The sequence below is a fragment of the Rhipicephalus sanguineus genome, chromosome 2 (genome assembly GCF_013339695.2).
Source record: "Rhipicephalus sanguineus isolate Rsan-2018 chromosome 2, BIME_Rsan_1.4, whole genome shotgun sequence".
NCBI lineage: Eukaryota > Metazoa > Arthropoda > Arachnida > Ixodida > Ixodidae > Rhipicephalus > Rhipicephalus sanguineus.
In genome coordinates, this window is record NC_051177.1 from 141,241,097 (window position 1) to 141,257,681 (window position 16,585).

General features: G+C 48.2%; 1 protein-coding gene across 6 annotated transcripts in view; it reads right to left on the reverse strand.

Annotated features, from left to right (window-relative positions):
- The window catches only part of LOC119383732 (mediator of RNA polymerase II transcription subunit 25), a 137,374-nt gene that overhangs the window by 16,680 nt on the left and 104,109 nt on the right, over window positions 1-16,585 (reverse strand). For all 6 annotated transcript variants that reach the window (XM_037652010.2, XM_037652023.2, XM_037652026.2 and 3 more), the window contains 2 exons: window positions 15,842-16,084; window positions 5,910-6,035 (listed from right to left, as the gene is read on the reverse strand). In XM_037652010.2, the coding sequence (XP_037507938.1) occupies window positions 5,910-6,035; window positions 15,842-16,084 (369 nt within the window). The remainder of the gene's footprint in view (window positions 1-5,909; window positions 6,036-15,841; window positions 16,085-16,585) is intronic.

Genomic DNA, 16,585 nt, shown 5'->3' on the forward strand with positions numbered 1-16,585 from the left:
GGTGCAGGTGTTTTTGTGCTGACTTTTCGTGTGAACGCACTCTCCGCCGATGGCAACGCCGGCGAAGCGGCCCAAGTACGAGGCGAAGGACTTCACCACCAAAGTAGAAATTTTGCGTGCCCTGAAAAATGGGATCTGTCGACAAGAAGTTGCTCCTGTGCCATGACGTCGGCAAACAATATGGCGTGAGTCTCCTGAGCGCAGTTAGCATTCTTGCGTATGTGTGGCAGAACACGCCTGCGCACGCCACTGCCAACTGTTTCAGGCACAGTGGCTTTGTTGTACCCGACTCCAGCGATGCTGAAGTGTCGCCGGACGACGGTGCCGACGATGGGCAGGATTTCGGTAGTGTTATGCCTGATGCAGTGACACTAGAGGATTATATCAGCATTGATGATGGCGTTGCCACTGCCGGCTGTCTGACTGATGAGCAAATCGTCAAGGAAGTGATGCATGACAACGAATCCGAGAACGAAGAGCCTGAAGAGGAGCAGCCACACCAACACGGGCCCCCTCGCACTGTGAAGGAAGTCGCGGAGGCCCTCGTCGTCCTTGAAGAATTTTGTTTTGGCACTGCAGACAGCATGCAAGCTGCTGAGCACCTTGAAGGGCTCAGAAAAATTGTGTCCGCGCGAATTTCTGCTCGAAAACAGAAACGCATCCGCGATTACTCTGTAAAGTAAAGGTATGTTGAAAAAACTCTTGCATTTATTGTGTTTATTTTGACCATTCGATAATTCGGACATTCAGTTATTTCGGACATTTTTTCCGGTTCCTAGAAATCCGAATTAACGAGCTTTTACTGTACAACTTCGTTACAACAGATCTGTTTACAACAGACATTCGGATATTACATACCAATTTGCGGCATTATGCCGACCTCCGTATTTGTTCCACTGATTGAGCTTCGTTTACAACGGATTCTGGTACAATGTACATTCGGATATAATTGACTAAAATGTCAGGCCAGCAAGGTGGTCAGGTCTCCTTTAGAGCGGACTTTTCTACCACGGACATACCAAATTCAATAACTTCCGACTTCAAACATCGCTTAGCATACTTTTGGGACGGGAACAGCGTGCCGCGGATATTGACGTACCGATTTAAAGGGACACTAAAGGCAAATATTAAGTCGACGTTGATTGTTGAAATAGCAGTCCAGAAACCTCGTAGTGCTACTTTGATGCCAAGGAAGTGATTATTTTGAAATCAAATCACGTTTCAGTGGTCCGCATGGCGTTAGCGCACTTCAAATCACCCGCCTAAAATCCGACTTTCATACGTCCCTGCTGCCGTGCCCAACGTTGCCCGCCTTTACTGCGCGGCCGTCGACACTAGTAGCAGCAGAGCGAAAGTAGCGGGACCCACAGCAGCAACAACGCCCACCAAAGCCATCGAAGCTTGCCGCAGTCGCGGCAATGGATGTGGACGGAGAACTTGACAACGAGACATTGGCTCGCGACGCTGGGCTCCAATTCAGCGACTTGAGCCCCGATGAACGCGGTATGCTGCTGAGGGCTCGTAGTGCTGGCGTCGTTGTCGTTGCACGCGGCATTTTGTCGAACTTTCTGTCAGAGCGACTTTCACGACCGTGCAAAACACACGCGGCAGTATGCGATCCCGAAACTACCACTGAGACGCGACTGCGTGAGCGAAGCAGGGCGCCGGGCGAAGCACAGTTCGGCGAAAACGGAACCTTTGAACCACGCACGCCATTCCCCATGGCAACGCCACAGAGGTTCTTTTTTCCATGAATCAAACGGAAACGAAAAAAACAGCATTTTATTACGTATTTGATGCACGGAAGGTTCTTTTTTTATAGCTGCTAGTTTGATTACTAGTGATTTATTGTAGGCAGACTCATATGTCATCGGGATCACTTTGAAAATGTCCCACTCGTGGCGCTCATCATGTGATACATTTAGCTTAATTTCTCGGTAAGTAGGGCACTGCTGTTGATAATATTGCCGTTTTAGAAGTTGTCATACATTGAGCTTTCACTCTGACATAAATTTTTATTTTGCCTTTAGTGTCCCTTTAAGAATGAAGGCCGCCGATCTCTGGTCTGTCAATGATCAGCTATGCCTAGCTGTAGCGACAAAAAATTGGCGCGCAGCGTGCTTGGTGTTGCGTTTTGGGACGCTGTCGCGCGAGATTACTAGCCGCTGCCACCGCTTCTCCGAGTAGTCACTGCGCGGCGAGCTTGGCCGGGGGGTCCGCTGCCGATTCGCAAAATGCCCGTCCGCGGTTCCGAGGAGCCAGCGGGCAATGCGATTCGTTGCTTGTGATGAAGGACACTGCGGCTTCTTCGCATTCGCATGTCCGCTAGTGCGATGTTCTTGCCCGCAAAGTTTGGATTTGTCTTGTGCATCGGCACCGTGAGCTGAGTTAGGCCTAGCCGCGACATCAAGTAGAAAGCTCGGTTGCGATGTGCGTGGCCGTGGTGCCCGTGGTGCCCGATGCGATTCGTTTCAAAGTATGTCATGCTTGATTGCGAGTACAAAGAGTTGTCCCGTGGTGGTTTTCGTCATAAGCTCCGAAGTGCTGATAAGAAGAACCTCTAACAGCGGGTCCAACGAGTCAACGCTATTACAGTCGCACGTCTGCGATGTTCTACGCACGCCTAAGACGTTCGCTACGAGTGTGGCGCGCTATTGTAATCTGAGGATTGGGCTTCCGCTTGCAGCTGCCAAACTAAACGTTTACTAAGTAGCGCAATTTTCGACAGCCACGATCTCGAGACGCACAAGCAGCAGACGACAGTCCCGAAGTGAGCATCATGGCAGAACCAGCCAATCGGAGGCCTTGAATTGAACTTCAAGCATGTGCTTTTTGTACGCTTGTTACTGAATGGAGGAGCTAGTTGAAATGGAGAACTTGAACACGGAGAAATGCTCTTTCAACGAGCCCAAAATGGTTGCGCCGTTGCCAAGCTATTTTGAAAAACGCTGTTTTTTTTTCTATTCCCGCAATTTTCGCCAAGTCGGCAGACGCAAAAATTTTTTTTATAGCACTTCTACGTAGTTTTCAGTGAAGATATTTTGGAATCGGGTAGAAAATGGGCTACAGAAACTGAAAATGCGATTTTCCAAAAATCGCTTTTTTTTGGTCCCCCGTTAAAAATAAGACCATGTTTGTGACTCGTACTTCTCTCTGGTTACAACAGACCCATTCAGCGTTTACATAAAAGTCTGTTGTAACAGTACTTGGATTTTACATACTCCCTTTACAACAGACCAAAATCCTCTTCACTATGAAGGTCTGTTGTAAAGAGGTTATGCTGTACTACGTAATTTTTCCACATTTTTATTTCCCTTTCCTAACAACCAAGTGAAAAGGGGTAGCTGTCGCCAAGAAATGGCAACAACTACTCCTTCATTTATTTTTATTTAAAAAAAAAACAAACAAAAGGAAAGAGGACAGCAGATGCACACCACACTGCCGCATTTTGTCAACATGCGGTTGATTACACCTTCAGCCAGAACACAATACAGTAAAAGCTCGTTAATTCGACACCCAGTAATTCGGAAATTCGGATAATTCGGACGGCTCTATTGGTCCCGACCAAAGTGCATGTTAATCTATGGGACCTAACCTTCGTTAATTCGTCAGAATTGGGCTCCGCACCGCTTAATTCGGACAAATGCTGACGGCTGCCGCTACACAATAGTGTGGTAAAGCAGCATGGCACCACTGGAGCAAAACCGAAACCTGAGTGACATCGCCATCGTCATCAACTAGTGGGGGCGATCGCAGCGCCACCGAATATCGGCGTCTTCTTTTTTCGCTCCACTGCGCCTCCGACGCCATTTTCCCTTGTGTTGTGTCGGCACCGTATCTTCTTGCGGAGTTCTCTTTTTTTTCCCGTTGTGACCGTGTTTACATGTGAGGCCCGAGCATGTGGCAGTAGCTGACGACGGCATCGACGAGGTGACAGCCGAGTCCACCGATGATGACTGCCCGACCTTCGATGCTGTCCTTCCCACAGATATGACCCTTCAGGACTACATTGCGATTGATGATTGTGTCGCCATGACTGGTCTCCTGCCCGATCAAGAAATTATTAACCCCTTCAGGGTTTTCGCCGTACATGTACGGCATAGCGTTTATTTTTAAAACGCGCGCCTTTTTCGATCATTTCTTTTGTTTGGCCTGTGCTTCCACACTTCGGGAATACGTGGAATTTTTTTCATGCGCCGATGTCTCTCCGTTGTATTTTTTTTTTCGCTTCCCAAAACGGCCCGCCGCCTATCGCTTGCCCATCCGAGCGCGTTCGCGGTGCAGCTGGTTTAAAGTGCGCGCCTTTTTTGATGATTTCTCTTGCTTGGCATGTGCTGCCACGCTTCGGGAATACGTGGAATTTTTTTCATGCGCCGATGTCTCTCCGTTGTTGCTTTTTTTATGCTTCGCAAAATGGCGCGCCGCGCGCCGGCTATCGCTTGCGCAACCGAGAGCGCCCGCGGCGCGGTTTGGTTTCAAACGTGCGCCTTCTCCCATTTCTCTTGCTTGGAATGTGCTGCCACGCTTCGGGAATACGTATAATTTTTCTTATTACGCCAATGTCTCTCCGTCTTTTTTTTTTCTTTCCAAAGAGGCGCGGCAGCTTGTAGTCTCGCATCAGAACGCGCGCACGCGGTCCGGCTCGTTTCGGTTTCGTCCTTCGGGTGGTTTTCGCTTCTTGCGCCCGCAAAGCTGATGGCTGTTTGGTTTCTAATCTCTCAAAGGGTGACCGCTTGTTACTCTCTCGTTTATTGCTCACTGGGGTGCGATTACATCAGTTTCCGTGCGGCGCTAAATTACACGAACGCCGCCGCCGTGATTGCGTTTCCTGTTCTGGAGTCTCCGAAAAACTAACTACGTCTTGTTGGCGATAAGACGAAGGATTACTGTAGCTTTTTCACTCGTTTTGCTTTCCCGACGGGCGCAGAACCATAGTTTTCTTCCGTGCGCTCACTGACGCAGTTCGCTTACGTTATGGAAGCGCGCGCCGGTTGCGCTGCTGCCGGTGAGTCGAGCAGCGATTCTTCCGATGCGGACTATTCCCCAATTGCCGAATCAAAATCTGATTCATTGGATTTCAGTTCGTCAGACGAGGATTTTTTGACGAGTTCAGACTCCGATGACGATCAAGGAGCGACATCTGAAACGCGTGCGCGGGCAGCCATGCTTCAAAGACTATCACACGCTGAGAAGTTTTTAGTGTTAGAGCACGAGCGTTTTTAAACGGAAACGTACTCTGGTGCGCTTATTTTTGTATGTTTGTGAGCTATGTTTAATACAATGCATAATTTTTATTCATAAAAAGCTGTGAAGCTTTTTTTGGGGGGGGGATTCTGCTTGATTTTACTACGAATAAGCCATATGTATGTAACAACAAAACTGATTTGTTTGTAACTTTACGGTCACGAAAAAAAATTTTAGACAATTTTTTTCTTAAACAGAATCGTCTGAAGAATTTATTTCAGCAATAAAAAAAATTACACATTTTTGGACTGGATTTCGCGAAAAAATTCGACCCTCAAAGGGTTAATGATGTCGCAAACTCATCGTACCTCATGGGAAGTCTCGGAGGCGCTTTTGATATTAGAGGACGTTTGCCTGAGCACTTCCGACAGTTTGCGTGCTGTTGGCCATTTGGAAGAGTTAAGAAAAATTGTAATGTCAGCCGGAATCTGCGCGAAAACGCAGACGACCATTACAAAATACTTCAGCAAATAAAGGTATGCTTCTCCAACTTGATTTTAATATTGTTTTTCCTGTTCATTCGTTAATTTGGCATTCAGTTAATTCGGACATTTTTTCCGGTCCCGTGAAATCCGAATTAACGAGCTTTTACTGTATAATGAAGTAAGTATGATACATTTATCGCTGGTATCACTTAAAAGGAATACGACACGAAGACCACACACCTGTTGTGCCTGGTGTGTGACGGCCCGTTGGCGTTCCAGCATGCTCTGCTGCTCTTGGGCTGCCTTGTACTGGAGCTCCTTGGCCTGTGCTGCCTCCAGGGTCTGCCGCAGCTGCTCAATCTTCAGCTGCACAGAGGCATGCACATTGGTACACTGTGTAATAGGGGCACACACTACAGCTGTGAAAAGAGGAACCTGCACTGCTTAGGCACGCTACCCTCATGGCAAACCATTGCAGGTGGCGGAATAAATTAAGGAGATGAGACAATGCGTTGATATGATATGGTGCTATCATTAGACAGTGCACCGTCTCGTTTCTTTCACTCATCCTGTCGTCTGCGCTGTTTTGCCATAATGAATGAAAACCAACTAGCCCAGCCAAGAAATGAAATTGACTGTTTCTTGTGCCTCAATATCGGCATGTGCAGGAACACTACAGGGCACCTAACTTACTAGTAGTATTTATGACGACGCGACATATGTACCATCTCGTTCACAAGTTCTGCTGCATGCACTATAACATTATTATAAAAAAGTCACGTCTGATACGAAAATAGCTTCGTTATATCCGAAAATTCGTTATAAACATGCCTTGATAACACTGCATCTACGACAGGACAATTTTTCATTTACTTTGTTATAGCCGATAAATTGTTATATTCGTGTTCGTTACATCGAGGTATGGGTATCGGGAAAAAGCTTTGGTGTTCATGTGTCTTTCGAGTGCTCTGTGTTCATGTGTCTTTCGACTGCTTGACTGCTCTGGCTGAGCGAAGAAGTCCACAAGCAACAATACTCCTGTCAGTCGTTTCTTTGTACACTCTAAAGAGAAAGGGAGTATTTGGGGTGTCTTTCTGACAAGCAACAAGGACTGTCATCTATGCTGCGTGCCTTACCTTGCATTGGGAAGCAGTGGGAAGTGGCACGATGTCGCACAAACTATGGGAAGCAAATGGTCCGCTACCAGCTATCGTCACTGTTAAACCAGTTGCAGAAAACAAATGGCATCAATATCGAAAAGTTAACAATGAAAGAGCTCCGCGATATATGTATATAAATAAGCCAAAATACTGTTTATATTATTAGACACCTGATTTGTATACATCCTTTCGAGGTTCGCGATGGGCATATATGTTACCTTATTTTGTTGTACTTTTTTCCTTTTTGAATGCTGTTTTCTTCACCTAGCCAACACTATTTCACGCTTGGGTGTTTTTTTTTTCTTCGTTATATGCTGTTATACCAGTGTTCTACAGTTTCCACAAATATGTATCAATAACTCTTGTGTACCTTTGCAGTCAGTTCCATGTTATTATTATTTGTCCTGTTCACTGTCTGCTGCTGTCCTATCAAGGAGGGGCTGTCACCTCGTCAAGCTACTCACTGTACAGTCGAGCCCACATATAACGGCCCCACTTAAAACGAACTTCGTCTTAAAACGAACGGTACCCGCGTGACCGCGGAAATATACATTATTTCAATGGCACAAAATCACACTTACAACGAACGCCTTTGAACCCTGCCGATCGGTTACAGCGAACGGAGTCGGCCGGCGACTGCGGAGACACCCCTTTCGACCACCTATAAGCCATCGGCGAGCCAAACGCCGATCCTGCCTTCGCAGGCTTCTCATTGTCGTTCTCCCCGACAGTTTTTTGTTATGCACCCCTCTGTCCTTTGTCCCCCTGCTGCTCGGAGCACCCCGCATCACCAGTGGGTGCGGGGTGCTCACCGACTTCGATATTTCGCGATTCGTTCCGTGTTCTCGCTCATTTTGTACTCTGTTCAGCATGCCCTGCACGCGTGCGGAAGGGTAAAAATGGCTTACGCGGAACGAAGTGCGAATTATCGAAGTCGGGGGGGCCGCGGAAGTTCAACTTTTCACGGTCCATCCCGTGTGACAGCCGTTTTCACCCTTCCGCAAACCGGTGCCCCAATGAGATTCTCTGACCACTGCGCGCGTAGGCCACTCTCCCAAGTCATCATCAGCCTGTCTACGCCCACTGCAGGGCAAAGGCCTCTCCCATGTTCCGCCAATCAACCCGGTCTTGTGCTTTCTGCTGCCACGTAATACCTGCAAACTTCTTAATCTCATCTACCCACCTAATTTTCTGTCTCCCCCTCACGCGTTTGCCATCTCTTGGTATCCAGTCAGTTACCCTTAATGACCACCGGTTATCCTGCCGACGTGCTACGTGCCCGGCCCATATCCATTTCTTCTTCTTGATTTCAACTATGATGTCCTTAACCCCCGTTTGTTCCCTGACCCACTCTGCTCTCTTCCTGTCTCTTAAGGTTACACCTATCATTTTCCTTTCCATCGCTCGCTGCGTCGTCCTCAATTTAAGTTGAACCCTCTTTGTAAGTCTCCAGGTTTCTGCTCCGTAGGTAAGTACCGGTAAGATGCAGCTGTTATATACCTTCCTCTTGAGGGATAGTGGTAGATTACCATTCATGATTTGATAATGCTTGCTGAATGAGCCCCAACCCATCCTTATTCTTCTAGTTATTTCACTCTCATGGTTCGGCTCCGCGGTTACTACCTGTCCTAAGGAGACGTACTCCTTTACAACTTCCAGTGTCTCGCCACCTATCGCAAAACGCTGTTCTCTGCCAAGATTGTTCCACATTACTTTAGTTTTATGCATATTAATTTTCAGACCTACTCTTCTACTTTCCGTATTCAGTTCAGTAATCATGAGCTGCAATTCGTCTCCCGCGTTACTCATCAATGCAATGTCATCAGCGAATCGTAGGTTACTGAGATACTCTCCATTAACTCTTATCCCTAACTCTTCGGCCCTGAAAACCTCCTGTAAACACGCGGTGAATAACATTGGAGAGATCGTGTCTCCCTGCCGTATGCCCTTCTTTATTGGGATTCTGTCGCTTTCTTTATGGAGGACTATAGTGGCTGTGGGTCCGCTGTAGATTTATTCCATTATGTTTAGGCACTGACTACGGTGACGGGGCCCGTCACCATAGTGTAAATAGTAATAGTGACGGGGCCCGTCATAATAGCGACGTACTTATAGTAACGGGCCCCGTCATCGTAAAGCGGTGACTACGGTGACGGGGCCCGTCAGCGCAGTACCATCGTAAAAGTGACGGGGCCCCTTTACCGTAGATTTTTGGTCGTTTTAGACGCCCTCGTCGTGTGGCGTTCGTGGCGTAGTAGTTACTTGTGTGAGGCAATAAAGAAAAGAAAAGCGTTCATGGTGTAGTTGGTTGGCGCGCTCTCCATGGAGTGTTAGGGCTGCAGGTCGTCAGTTCGATTCCTCCCGTTTTCTCTTCCTTTTTTTTTCAGGTTATGTGTCAACATCAACGTTACTGCTCTGACGGAGTTGTAACTTTTCCGTTCATGTCTGTGGCGGTTAGACAGCCCTAGCGTTCGGATGATGCGTTGTTCCTAGGCTTGTGCGAATATTCGAGCACTTCGAATATTCGAACGAATATTGCAGTATTCGAATTCGCTTCGAAACGAATTTAAATTCTAGGCAATTTCGAAGTATTCGACATGAACGAATAGACATATATAAACCGCATGTAACCCCCTGTAAAGGTGGTTTCACTGCAGTAGAGGTGTGCTATACCGTGAACGCACCTTTCCAGGAGAAATCCGCACTGCCGCGAAGCCCCACTTCAAGGTTAAATGAGCATGTAGTAAAACCTTGTTAATTCAGAGTCACTGAGACTGTGACAAATTTAATTAAACGGGTTTTTGAATTAACCAAACATACAAAAGGCGGCATGCAAGGAACTTTGTATTACTGGAAGTAATCGGAGGTGGTCGTTTGCTGTGCCTCCTAGTTTGCGGCTACAAGGGTTTTTTGCAGCAATACTTGGTCCGAATTTTGCCGCTAAACCGGGGAAACGGCGGGCCTCGCTGAGGCCAGTGCAAGAAAAAAAAAGAAAGAGGGGAAAAAAACGGTCTCGTGGTCAACTGAAATGCGCGCCTGCGGAAAAGAAGACGTGCTTCGCTGCAACACAGTGGTGACACACGGGCAGCATGTCACCTGCTCCTCGCAGCGTCAGTGCGTCATGACGCGGCCATTCGCCCATTCTTTCTGGTAAAATAAAGAATGTAATAATGACCAGTGTGACGGAATTCGCGATGTGTTCTGGGTGGAAAAAGAGGATCATTGAAGCTTTCGAACTGAGTTTTCGAAGTAGGCGTTGCGGGCAAGTACTCCGCCAGCAGTGCAAGTGCGCAAATTGCCGGAACAGCCGCCAATTGGAGGTTCATACATATCACGAATTCCGTCGGACCGCCCTTTATTATTTTTCTATCTTCCCTGAAAGAATGGGTAAATCATGACGCACTGACGTTGAGAGAAGCATTCGTCATGCTGCCCGCGTGTCACCGCTGTGTTGCAGTGAAGCACGTCTTCTTTTCCGCAGGCGCACATTTCAGTTGACCACGAGACCACCTTTTGTTTTGTTTTTTTTTCTTGCGCTGGCAGCAGCGAGGCTGGGATGCTTCACTTGTCACTCATTAGTATCGCTACATTGCATTGCATTGTGGCTCCTAAGGCGTTTCTGCGGATTTGCGGCTAAATCGGGATCGGGAATTGGCACATGGCACCCAAAGTTTTTGAATTAACCGGGCTGGTACTCACCGCCGCTTCAAATTATCCACTCAAATTTACATTGCAAAATACAGGGCCATAGAAATCCTTCTAATTATGCGGGATTTCGAAATAAAAGTTCGAATTAATGAGGTTTTACTGTATTACCCTCACATCGATTCATCATTCTTTAAGTTTAAAATGTTATACCGGCTTATATGCTCTAATTATAGTAAATTTTAATTAAGGTATTTTACATGTTATCACTTGCATTCCACCGAAAGTCAAATCCTGCCACTAGTAAAAGTTGCTTCGAATTCGCTTCGGACCTAAAATTTACTATTCGCACAGGCCTAGTTGTTCCTATGCGACCTCGGTTCTAATCGTGCTGAATAAGAAAATGTTTCCTTTTTTTTTTCTTTTTTCAGTATTGTTTCACAATACCGTCCCGAGCTTCCGGCTAGTCAACAATAGTTACTCATTCGTGGTAGCACGGCTCAGCGTAGGAAAGCAGAGCCCGTTAATCAGCATGTCGCTGCGCCGCTGACGGTCACGCCATGGGCGCAGCGAGGACAGCCAGTCAAATCAGCAATGTTCCCTCCGAGATCTCTTTCGACCATGGAAAGCAATTCTAGAAAAAATCCAGGAAGACTTCAGGCGCAGGTGGCTGTTGTGGTCGGCGGTGCACGTCAGTACGAAAACATTTTGGGGGGGGGGGGGAGCAGCACGCAGCGACATTGGCGGCATGCTGATATGCAGCGTCAGCGGCGCAGCGACATGCTGATTAACGGGCTCCGCTCTCCCACGCTGAGCTGTGCTACCACGAATGAGTAACTATTGTTGACTAGCCGGAAGCTCGGGACGGTATTGTGAAACAATATGGAAAAAAGAAAGAAAAAACGGAAAAATTTTCTCATTCAGCGCGATTAGAACCGAGGTCGCATAGGAACGCTAGGGCTCTCTAACCGCCGCAGACATGAACGAAAAAGTTACGACTCCGTCAGAGCAGTAACGTTGACGTTGACGCATAACCTGACAAAAAAACAAAAACAAAAACAAAAAACTGACGACCTGCAGCCATAATACTACGGAGAGCGCGCCAACCAACTACGCCACGAACACCACACGACCTGGGCGTCTAAAACGACCAAAAATCTAAAGTAAAGGGGCCCCGTCACTTTTACGGCGGTACTGCGCAGACGGGCCCCGTCACCGTAGTCACCGCTTTACGACGACGGGGCCCGTCACTATAAGTACGTCGCTATTATGACGGGCCCTGTCACTATTAAAATTTACACTACGGTGATGGGCCCCGTCGCTTTTATGACAGTACTGCGCTGACGGGCCCCGTCACCGTAGTCAGTGCCTTTTGTTTATATAGGCTTCGTCGATGCCTTGATTCCGCAGTGCCTGTATGACTGCTGATGTCTCCACCGAATCAAATGCCTTCGCGTAATCTATGAAGGCTATGTATAGGGGTTGGTTGTATTCCGCGCATTTCTCTATCACCTGATTGATAGTATGAATATGGTCTATTGTTGAGAATCCTGTACGAAATCCTGCCTGGTTCCTTGGTTGATTGAACTCTAATGTCGTATTAATTCTGTTAGCAATTACTTTTGTAAATAGCTTGTAGACAACGGACAGTAAGCTTATGGGCCTGTAATTTTTCAGGTCCTTGACGTCCCCTTTCCTATGGATCAAGATGATGTTGGCACTCTTCCAACATCTCCTGTACTGTACTGTAGTCACTGTACTCTCCCAAGTACAGTGACTCTATCCCAAGGCCGTTCTCCTCTCTTCCCCCTTGATTGCAACTCCTCCGCCTGTCCACGCCGGCTCGAATTCCAAAGTTTCTTTTTCTGGGTAGAAACGAGCTCAGACAGGACGCAGAGCCGTTCTACGCTTACTTGCTTGTGTGTCGCACGTGCGCGTCTTGCTCGTTGTTGGTGTGCGTGTGTGTCAGGATGGCGGACGGGAAGCCCTCCGCGCAAACAGATGGCACGAAGCGAAAAGCGCTGGACATTTCTACCAAGCGAGCCATTCTAAACGAGCTAGCTCAAGGCGCTAAAAACTGCGAGCTGGTTAAGAAGTACGGCGTGTCCAAGTCAACGATATCAACGATTCTAAAGAACAAGGACAAGATAATCAGTGCGGATGCCAACTCGATGGACAGAAAGCGCCTGCGGAGGGCCACCTACGCGGACGTGGAGGAAGCGCTTCTGAAATGGTTCGTCGACGCGCGGGCTCGGAACATTCCGATAAGTGGTCCTATGATGCTGGCCAAAGCGAAAGACTTCGCATTTCTGTTGGATTTTCCCGACTTCTGCCCAGGAAATGGCTGGCTACATTGGTTCAAGGTGCGTCATGGCATTGTTTTTAAATCGACTGTCAGTGAGGCGGCCTCGGCCAGCGACCAAGACGTTGCCTCGTGGCTTGAAGCAAATCGAGACACTATTTTAAGCTATGCGGAGCGAGACGTCTATAACGCAGACGAAACTGCGTTATTCTATACCAGATGCTGCCAGGAAAAATGCACGCCATGAAAGGCAACACATGTGCTGGCGGCAAGCACAGTAAAGTGCGCATCACAGCGCTTTTGTGCACTAACATGGATGGCAGCGACCGGCGCGTGCCCTTTGTCAAAGAAGCCGCGCCCTTTGTCAAAGTCAAAGAAGCCGCGTTGCTTTCGGGGCTATGTGCCTGTGCGTTACAGGCATAGTGCTAAAGCGTGGATGACGCGCAATTTATTCGCAGAGTGGCTGAGCGAGTTAGACCGCGACATGCACAAGCAAGGCAGGCGTGTGCTGCTGGTGGTCGACAATTGCTCCGCGCACCACGTACAAGCCTCTCTCACGGCAGTGACCCTGCATTTCCTGCCGCCCAACACAACGTCGAAAGTGCAACCGCTTGACTTGGGCATAATCCGCGCGTTTAAGGCTTATTATAGGTGCCGCGTTGTGGAGCGCATGCTCATAGCTGTTGACGAGCTGGCAGCCAACCTGCCGCTTCGGGTGTCGCTGTACTCAGCTCTGGAGATGGTAAAGGCTTCGTGGGCGGAGGTAACGGCTACATGTGTGCAAAACTGTTTCCGCAAGGCCAGCTTCGCCGACGTCGGAGCCGATGCCGACCCTGAAGCTTCCGAAGAGGACCACTCCGGCGGCGATTTGTGGCAGCGTGTTGTCGACTCCGACATGGGAGGGCGGGACATCTGCTGGGATGATTTCGTTATGGCCGATGATGATGCGGACACCGCGGAACCGTGCACGGATGAGGGCATTGTCAATGAAGTGCGCGGCAAGAGCGACTCGGAGGAATAAGATGACGACGATGAAACGTTGGAGCCAGCGCCCACAAGCGTGCCTGTAGCAATTGGCTACATAGATAGCCTCAGGCAACTTGTCTATGCCAAGGGCCTCGGCGAGGAGCATGCTGCCGCTTTAAATAAACTGGAGACCACTCTTATTGCATCGGCACTCTCGAAGCAGACGTGCATCACGGACTTTTTTGCGAAAAAATAAATTTTGGGTTTTCACTTATAACTTTTTAAAAGCTGTTTTTTCATTTATTACGAACTTCGGGATACAACGAACGAACGCCGCGTCACGCTCAGGTTCGTTATACAACGGGCTCGACTGTAGTAGCTTTATGTGACAGCTCCTATCTTTCATTTCTTCGAAAGATGAATAAACTTGATTTGATTTGATTTGTTGCGGCGCACTCAATACTACCAGTTCACGAACACACTATAGGCATGACACAGCATTCCTGACAGGAAAGTACCCAGTGCACAGTTTTCAAGAAAGGAAATGCAAGCAAGCCCGACGACAACTATTATTTTGTGACAGAAAGACACCCCAAATGCACCCTTTTTCATTGAAGCTAACATTTGTAAACAGTCCCCTTCTAGTTCTTTATATACATGTTCTTCACTCCGTTTCCACCTCGCCTACTGACCATCGTTCACGTGTCAGCAGCTAAAGTTAGAGCGTGACAGTTACATTGTGATAAGTGGCAAGACTTTCTTTCTTTCTTTGATTCATGTACATATTTTTCATAATAAAACAGCTCCTGCTGCTACAACTACACAACTACAGTCGAGCCCGACTATATCGAACCCGTTTATATCAAATTATCCCGTATATCGAACAATTTCTAAACACGGTAAATTTACATTGAGAACACAGAGCAAAAGTTACTGTTACATCGAACGAAAATAGCAACGACAACCGATATATCAAACTCCATGTGCCTCAAAAGTGCCCCAGCAAGTTGGCTTTCCCTCGCGGTGGCGGGGAAAACTGCCGGCGCCACCCCTAGAAAAAGTGGTTTAGACCCGGTTGTGCACGGGCGAACACCCCCCTGCAAGAAATGATCCTGGCCCGCTCGCAGCGCTTACAGCCAATCAGAGGCCGTCGTGCTTTCTCCGAGGCGCGGAGGCGGTAGAAGTGAGCGCCATTTTTTCTTTCTTTATGCTTGTGTGCCTGCTGCTGCCTGTTTTCGAGTCCTCATTCAGCGTGGTCCGTGCTGGTGGTGTTGCCTGTTGGTGCTCTGTGAACTTTATTGGCGCGCTGTCGTCATGGCTTGTGCAAAGAGGCAGAATTTGCCGTTCGCCGCGAAACTTGAAATCATAAATCGGGTCGAGCGCGGTGAAAAGAAGTCCGACGTCGCCACCGCGTACAAAATTCCAAGGAGCACCTTGAGTACTATCCTGAAGAACAAGGCAGACATCAGGGCCAAGTCGGACAAAAGGCCAGGTGCCCGTGGCGCCCGACGTGTGCGCACTGCTGTGTACGAAGATGTTGAAGCGGCCGTTTACAAATGGTTTGTGGACGTTCGGTCGCGAAACATCCCGGTGTCCGGCCCTATGATCGAGCTATTACCGTCAGCTATTACCGTAAATTGACGATGGCCCATTGCCTACATCCTCCGAAGTGATTAGTGCACTTGCGTTGGTCTGGCGCTATTGCGTAAATGTGGAAGGTTGCGGCCTCAGCTGCTCCGACTCGTTGGACAACGTGGAGGCGTGCGTGCTGTCGCAGGCAGCGAAGTCGTTGACACAGAAGAAAATCCAGGACTATTTTGTTCCAAAGTAGGGCACGCAAGTAAGCCACCATATTAATAAAGTACTTTTCTTAATGTTATGTGCCTTTGTGTCAAAATCCTATAGCGGGCCTATATCGAATTATGCCATATATCAAACTAATAAACGTTTTTTGGCGAGTTCGATATACCCGGGTTCGACTGTATATTCTGTTCGGCTACATATACAGGGCATTTTTCAGTATGTGAAGAAACATAAAATTGAATTGAATTGAATGTGGTAAGGTAATGAACAGAGAGAAAGTTCAATAGGAGACTAACCAGGTTCTGCTGTCGCTCAGCCTCGAGCTGCGAGAGCCTGTTGGCCTGCTGCTGCGACACTGCGGCCGCTTGCGCTCCTGGTGGGAGACCCTGTGGCGGGACCTGGGGTGGACCCGGGGGACCTCCCTGGGGTGGGGCCCCCAGAGGCCCCCCTCGAGGCCCCCCAACCCCCGGCATAGTGGGTGGCTGTGCATTGGGGGGCACCTGCTGCTGCGGGGGACCCTGTTGCTCAGGAGGCATCAACTGCAAAAGGCATGACAGAAGGTTAGGGGGGGGGTCAGTGAGGCAACTTTAATGCAGTGAAAAGACCACAACAGGAATGTTCTGTCGTAGTCGCTGTTCAAGCGAACAGCTGGAGAACCAATAGCATATGTGCAAAACTAGAACGAAACACAGAAGGAAAAGAAGTGACAGCTGATTGCACGGAGACCAAAAAAATTGAATCCTGATGTTTCACATACAAGACCCCATGATTATGAGGCACTTCATAGTAGTGGGGAACTGCGAACTAATTTTGACCACTTGGCATTTGTTAACATACATTCAAGTCTAAGTACATGGGTTTGCTTGCATTTCGCCCCCACGAAAATACGGCTGCTGAGGCCAGGACACCTTAGCCACTAAGCCACCATGGTGAATGATTGCACAAAGTTGCTGCACATGTCCATCGCATATTCTTTCTGCATTAACAAACAATTACATAGTCTTACAAAATGAGGATGTTTGGCGCAAAGTTGCACTGCA